Raw genomic sequence first — 7,998 nt, forward strand, 5'->3', positions numbered from 1 at the left:
ATTCTTTCCGCGGTCTGTCTCTAGGTACGCTGCCATTTACTTTACCTTGATACACTTGTTTCGTTAGTCGTTCATTTGGCATTATCTCAACATGCTCGAACCATCTTAACCAATTTCTTTCCCATGTGTCTACTGGCGTCTCTTCTGTACCACATTCTTTCAGAATTATCTCGTTACTCACTTTGTCCATCAGAGTTTTCCCGCACATTATGCGCAAGAATCCCATGTCAATTGCTTGAGATTTACTCTTTTTTTTTTATATGCCCATGTCTCGCTACCGTATAGTACAGTCGGTACAACTATAGAATTATGTATTACCATTTTAAATTTACTTGATATATTTTTACTTCTGATAAGGGGCCCGGCTCTGCCAATAACCTTCTAACCTTCGTTTATTCGTCTATCTAACTCCTCATCTATCACTCGTCCCTAGTAAATAAGCTACCAAGGTATACGAACTAATAATATTGTTCAATTTTCTCAAATTTAATACAATATTGCATGGTGTTTTCTCACTTTTTCCTTCTGATACCATAGTTTTTGTTTTATTTGAATTAATTTTAAGCTCCATGCTCTTCATGCTTGCATTCAGTTATTCAACATTCTTTGCAAGTCTGCGATTGGCTCTGTCATAATAACCTTATCATCTGCGAACGCTAACCCACGTACCCTCACTGTTTCGAGATCCACACCGTCTTCGTCTAAAAGAGCCATTCTTAAACACTTGTCCATCAATAATATGAATAACCATGCAGACATAACGCATCGTTGTCTAACTCTTTGAATAATATCGAAACTATCACTAAAATTCCCGTTTACTCTTACACTCGCTTTGTTGCCCGTGTATGTTATTTTTATAGCCTGTAGAAGACATCCATTGACTTCATTTTCGAATATATTTTACTTAGGGTACTTTATAAGATAATCCCGCTGTAATTATTGCAGTCGTTTTTATCTCCCTTTCTTTTGTATATTGGTACGATAATCGCTGTTTTCCAATCGTCTGGGATGTCTCCCATCTCGAAACATACATTTATCAATTCGCACAGTCTATGTGTTATGTACTCGCCACCGTATTTAACATTTCAGCTTTAATACAGTATACTCCGGCAGCTTTACCGTTTTTCAAGTTCTCAATTATATCCCTAACCTCAGTGACACAGACTTTCTCAATTTAATTTTCCAACGCATCTTGCTCTACATCGCAGTTGTGGTGTCCTATAACCTTATTTCCGAATTGTCCCTCAAAATAGTCTCTGAAAGCGTCAAGTATGCCGTCTGCATCGTAAAGCATTTCTCCATTAACATTTCTTATGTTGACAAATTCAGTGCATTTATTTCCCTTCATTTCTTTATAAAGCAGATTCTTGCTTCATTTAAAGTCGTTTTGTACTGCCTTCTCTTCTTCTGCTCTAATTTTATATTTTCTTTCCCTAATTAATCATTTAAGTATCCTCTTTTTGTGCTTGTGATCATTTATACGTCTATTGCTTTCCTCATTGCTAAGACCTACGATGTTCAAAGTTCTCCTGTACGCTTCTTTCTTTGCTTTTTGAGCAGCCCATAATCGAACAAAGCATGTTTCCGCCAATTCAATGCTCACATGCGTTCGACCTGGAGTGGCCCAACCACCCTCACTATACCGAGTACCCTCACCATACGCCGCCACCTGAATTCCATCCTTGAATCCAAGATGGAAGATCGTCGGGCCGAACCGTCTGATAGGTTGACTCTTTTTAATTACGTGTAGCGGAACCGTGCTTTGTTGGATGATGGGGCAGCCTGAATTTTATTATTCCACCATACATCACCAGACACTCTTCCTACAACCACGGTACCACACACGTCGATCGCACATGTAACCCAGGTTGCCCTATCTATGCTTTCGATTATCTTATTTTGAAAATGTATTCGAACATCCGGTTTCTGTAGTTTCTGAATTTTGATTCGCGTTTTTTTTTGTACTCTTCTTTTTCTCCATTCCCTTTATATCTTTCACTAGCTCTCTTAGTCTTTCATACGCAAGAACAGAGTCAATTATACTGTGGCTACTTCCTTTGGAGCAGATGTACATGTAGATACATTTATGACTAAGCCAAGTATTTGTAATAAACAGACCCTTTGCAAGCATAAGCCAATTAATTCACCTCCTTTATAGATTGTTTTTGGATCCCCAAAATTACCTAGTATTTTTTCTGTATTCTGATTTTGGATGCCTACCCATCCATTCATATCTCCTAGCAGAATTATTCTTTCAACATGATCGCAAATACTTATTATGTCATTTAAAGTGTCCGAGATGGCGTCCTTTACTTCTCTGGGATCACTATCAACTGGCACGTAGCATGCTATAATAAATAATGTTCTGATTCCTACTTTCATTCTAGCCCACAGCAGCTTGGGAGATACGAAATCATAATCTCCGAGATGCTAATTCGCTCTTTCATTCAAAATGAAAGCTACTCCTTGCCTATCATCTTGAATCTTCAAAGTTCTTTAAAATTTTCGGAAACACCTTGATATATTTGTAAATGTTTGAAATTATATAAAATTTCTCAATTCTTGTTAATAAATTCTTTAAAAGTTATTGAAATGTTATAAAATCCCGTAAAACTACATGAATTCGGATATTTTCTGAAACCCTTTAACATTGATTAAAATAACTTGAGCGCTTTTAAAATTCCTTAAAATAATTTAAATTCTCTGCAATGTTATCATATCCATTGGGGTCATTTAAAATATTCTAACACTTTATAGATCCCGTAACGTCGTTCCATATCCTCCTAAATTCACGACTCAGAAGTTAGCTATGCATAAACCATATATTTGAAAATTCCACCTTGAATAAAAAATGCAGTAATAATCCTAGCCAAAAACTAAAAACAACACCGGAATCATCTAAGCCATATCTCTACGCGTTTTTTCACCTAACAAAAAAGTTATTTTTTAAACAATTACGTTGTTAATTAATATTTAAACTTTATAATAAAAAAGCTAAACGTCCTGTCAAAAAACTAAAGATAGTTCTGGACTTTTTTCGGCAATATCTCTAGGTTTCTTTTTCATCTTTTGAAAAAAGTAATTGTTTAGACAATTATATAGTTTATAATTTTTAGGAATTTATTTAACAATTTTGGTAAACAATTAAGACTAACAATAATATGTGAAACGTAACATACCTGGATCTACAGTAAAAGAAAAAAAATTTTAACAATGCAGAGACCAATCCAGGACTATTTTTAGTTTTTCTATAGGACTTTTTGTTTTTTTATAATAAAGATTAAATTTTAATTTACAACGTAATTGTTTAAAAAATAACTTTTTTGCAAAAGTGAAAAAGAACCTAGAGATAAGGGTCAAACGATTCCGGTGCTGTGTTTACAAATTTTGGTAGAAAATTCTTCTATTTTGTTGAGAATTTTACTATTTCGTAGAAAATTGACTTTCTACCTTTCTTGGCTTAAAATGCAACTTTTTTTTGAAAATTTAGCTATGTTGTTAAAAACGCATAATTTTTGGTTGAATATTCTACTACTTTGTTAGAAAATTACCTATTTCATAGAAAATTCAACTAAAGTCAACTAAAATATTTTTTAACAAACAATTCAACTACTTTATTGAAAATTTATCTTCTTAATTTAAAAATTCATCGTTTTTAAGTAGAAATACCAATTTTTTTAAAATAAAAAGGCAAATTTTTTTTTTAAATTCTTATTTTGTGATTAAGTTTTCAATTATTTTGTTTGGAAAATTTGGCTAAATGGCTTTGTTAAAGAATCATTTTTTTCTTGAACATTTATATTTTTAGTTGAAAAATCATCTCTGTGTTTGAAAGTTGAATTATTTTGTTAAAAAATCATTTTTTTCCATGGATAATTTAAGTACTTGGTAAAAGTTAAAATACATTGTTAGAAAATTATTTATTTTTTTTATAAGCGCTTATGTCTTTGGTTGAAAATTCAACTTTTTAGTCGAAAAGCCTGTTATAAGATGTTATAAGATGTTATAAGATGATAAAAAAGGAAGGAGTACCAAAGTATTTAGAAAGGGAATGGAGAGAGACTAGTTAGACCAGAATAGCAAGATTTACATTGAGAATCGAGGTAAGGGAGAGGATGTATTAAGAAAAGGAAGAGAACAGAAAGTGAAGAATATATGAATGGGTGAAGGAACAATGGTGGAATGTGTGGGAAGGATGTAGGAGAGGAATGGAAGATAAAGAAGCTGGCAAGAGAATGTGGTAAAGATTCTAGAGAAGGGTGTTCTAGGGGAAGCATGGATGTAGGAATTGCAGGGTGCTAGAGGAGCGAATTAGAAAGAATGCACGAAAAAATTGCAAAATGGAGTTACAAGAGAAGTGAAAGAAAAATAAACGGAAGTCGCTTAGATTAGAAGCGTAAAGATTTGTAAGTAATGGTTATGTAGTGGTATAAGTAGACTAAGCTGCGGTTGCGTTTTTGCGATCTCTCTCCCCCTCGCTCGCACTCTCGCTTTTAATAATTCGCTATCACAGATATAATATCTTATGCAAAGAATTGTAAATAACTGTAAATAGTAAGAATAAGATTTTATAAATATATGTAGGCGGAAATATTGAAAGGAGTGATAGTCATGTTAACCCGTAGGGGATACATCATGGATAAAGAAGAATCAAATTTTCAGAATTTAAATCAAATTTCTGAATTTTACCCCAAAATTAGTATTCTATGGCTCGAAAAATCTTCTTACTCTAACTTTCATGAAAATCTACAAAATCAATGAAATTTTTTTAATTTGAGTCAAATTTTGCAGTTTTTACCCAAAATGCGCATTCTTTTTTTCTCTCTTTTTTCTTATCTCTCATATGGTGACTAATCAATTTGTATATTTTACCAATATAATTCTAGGAACCTTTTTAGTGGCACCCAGGGTTAAAAGGTTCCTTAAGGAGCCGATTCCGGACTGGACTCTTTATTTTTGTAAGGGTCGAGACACGCATCATAACATTTTATATTCTTAGGGGTCCGGGTCCAGAACATCACAGTAAAAAAAAAGTGTTCAAAATGATACCGAAATCAATATCATATTTATATGCACCAAAAATGATACCGAATTCAAGAGCATTTTGATTGGCCGGAGTGAATTATCGACTTTTGAGATCATAATGATCTGATTCGGGATCATGTATAAAGTCAAACCAAGATGGCTGTCGTTCTTAGAGTACTTTATCTCATCTGCAAGCATTTTATGGTTTCTGATCGTGCAGTGTAATTGAAAAGTCGACCTGTTAAGTGTAGTTGTCATTCACGTGCAGTTACCCTGCCGATAGAAATCTCTGAGATTTCTCTAGCGAAATAACCTGGCCCATTTGAGACTGTAAGCAGATTCGATTAGAAACCATTTAGACTGAGAGATAGTCTGAGAGATTTGGGTCCTGTTAAAGGTCCGTTTAGTGGTCCTTTTAAGAGTGGTGCGACGGTAACATAATGTTCCTTTTGTATTCGTCACGTACCGGGCGGGCAGAGTTATTTACAGTAATTGGCCGTCGCTAATCCGACTCTCCCTTTTTAAATTTCTCATCAAATTATTAACCATTTTTTTTAATTTAATGAATTTTTTCATTATACTTATTTATAATTATAACTTGTATGCTAATATACCATTTTTTAGGCGAATTAAAAAATGTTTTCTTTTTTGGCGTATCTCATTCCATTTACAAGAAACGTCGTATTAATTCCAATTTTAAGCATTTTTAAACAAAGTTAGATATCTGAAATCATCGAAACCCGTAGATTCCGAATTATTATGTTTTAGGCTGTTAACTATAAAATTTTAAAAAATCTACTTCAAAAATTTAATCCGAAAGCTTAACAAAGGATCTCTTACCAAAAAGCTTACCAAAGGCCTCTCTACTTTTTATTTATGATCGTATTTCTATTTCAATTTCGGAAAGCACATTTTAAAGCCTTTAAACCATTTTAAAGAACTATCTGGCCCTTTGAATATATCTGCCTAAGTGCCTGCGGAGAATTTCTCTGAGCTTCTCTGACCCTAGAGAATCTTTATAATATACTCAGAGATTTCTTTCGGTAGGGTAGATACAATTTTTAGGTTATGTCGTTATGATACTGGCGCCAAGAACTAGCGGCCATTTTGTTCAGTCTGACAAATGAACCAAAAAATAAGATCAAACTGATCTAAACAGACAGATCATTATGATCTCGAGAGTCAAATGATCGTTGGAGCAAAATGCTCTGCAACAAAATTGATCCTTTTTTTTACTGTGAGTACACTTTAGGTTTTGAAGGGTCTGCTTTCGGAACCGGACCTTTTAATTTCTTAAGGATGCAGGTACCAACTCGGACCCTTTCATTTCTTAAGCCGAATATCTAAATCTAAACATACCATAATTTTATTAAATGATGAGAGAATTGAAAGTTGATAAGTTCGTATACCTTGGTAGCTTATTGACTAGAGACGGGAAGATAGATGAGGAATTAGATAGACGAATAAATGAAGGTAAGAAGGTTATTGGTAGAGCAGGTCCCCTTATCAGAAGTAAAAATATATCAAATAAAGCTAAAATGGCAATACATAATTCCATATTTGTACCGACTGTACTATACGGTAGCGAGACATGGACTTATCAAGAAAAAGATAAGAGTAAAATTAACGCAATTCACATGAGATTCATGCGCATAATATGCGGGAAAACCCTGATGGACAAAGTAAGTAACGAGATAATTCTAAAAGAATGTGGTGCAGAAGAGACGCTAGTATACACATGGGAAAGAAATCGGTTAAGATGGTTTAGACATGTTGAGAGAATGCCAAATGAACGATTAACGAAACAAGTGTATCAAGGTAAAGTAAATGGCAGCATGCCCAGAGGTAGGCCGCGGAAAGAATGGTTAGAATGTGTGAATGAGACCCCAGTTAGAAGAGACATAAGAAGTCACAGAAACACAAGAGCCTGCATGAAAAAATGCATGGACATAAAAGAAGCTAGAGAAGTATGCCAGGACAGGAAAGTATGGCGGCAAATAGTTAATAAAAAGTGTGTCAGTAGAGTGAATAACGTCTGAAACAAAAGACCTCGGCCACTAATGGACCCAAGTGGGGAACCTTACATAACGACTTCGTGAGGTTCTTCGCTTGGGGTGATTGCTAGAGAGATTGATCAGCAACCTGGGTCGGAGCAGTGTTGCGGAACGAAAGTGTTATTTACTTAAATAGCACGAGAATTCTGGATTAATCTGAAAAATCTCTATCCCTTCCACACACTACTCCTTTCCCCTACCGAGTGAGTCACGCCTACCCGGAAAAGGAAATGGCTTAATAGTGTAATAATAAACATACACCTGGCACATACTCGATGCTGTTCATTCTATGTTGCCCCTTCCACTGTAGCCTAGTAAACTCCGCTCATTTCTTTAATTCACCCAGGTGGTTGCCTGGAACGCAATCCTGTGGGACCCTACAGTAGTTGTTTGACCTGTTTATATAAATATATATAATAATTATAATACAATAATATTACGGCCGAGCTTTAGTTCTCAATAATGGTCACTTACAAGAGGTGAGTAATTGTTTACATTTAATTTTAACCAAACCAAAATAACCACATATAATTTCCAGATAAAACCTGCAAAATTACATTACATATTAAATTTATGCACTGAAGCGCTTGGTTTAAGAGCTTCTATATGGCCAATTAGATTTTTCAACGTTCACTTATGTTTATATTATAGTGACGGAGCTGGAAGAACTGGCACGTACTGTTTGATCGACATGGTGCTAAATCGAATGGCGAAAGGTGCTAAGGAAATCGATATAGCTGCCACCTTGGAGCACATCAGAGATCATCGACCTGGAATGGTTTCTACCAAACAACAATTTGAATTCGTTCTTATGGCTGTCGCCGAAGAAGTTCATGCGATCCTAAAAGCTTTACCTATTCCACCTTCTGAAAAACCTCAAGCTGCTATTACCAGTTCCACGCCTGCACTATCTAATTCC

The 7,998-nt window shown here is 34.7% G+C and overlaps 1 protein-coding gene across 1 annotated transcript in view; it reads left to right on the forward strand.

Annotated features, from left to right (window-relative positions):
• LOC117181251 (receptor-type tyrosine-protein phosphatase N2) overlaps window positions 1–7,998 on the forward strand; it is a gene marked incomplete at its 3' end in the record, with an annotated part of 454,371 nt that extends 446,373 nt beyond the window's left edge. Inside the window, exon 14 of the mRNA XM_033373815.1 lies at window positions 7,731–7,998. Coding sequence (XP_033229706.1) covers window positions 7,731–7,998 — 268 coding nt within the window. The remainder of the gene's footprint in view (window positions 1–7,730) is intronic.

Source organism: Belonocnema kinseyi, chromosome 10 (genome assembly GCF_010883055.1).
Source record: "Belonocnema kinseyi isolate 2016_QV_RU_SX_M_011 chromosome 10, B_treatae_v1, whole genome shotgun sequence".
NCBI lineage: Eukaryota > Metazoa > Arthropoda > Insecta > Hymenoptera > Cynipidae > Belonocnema > Belonocnema kinseyi.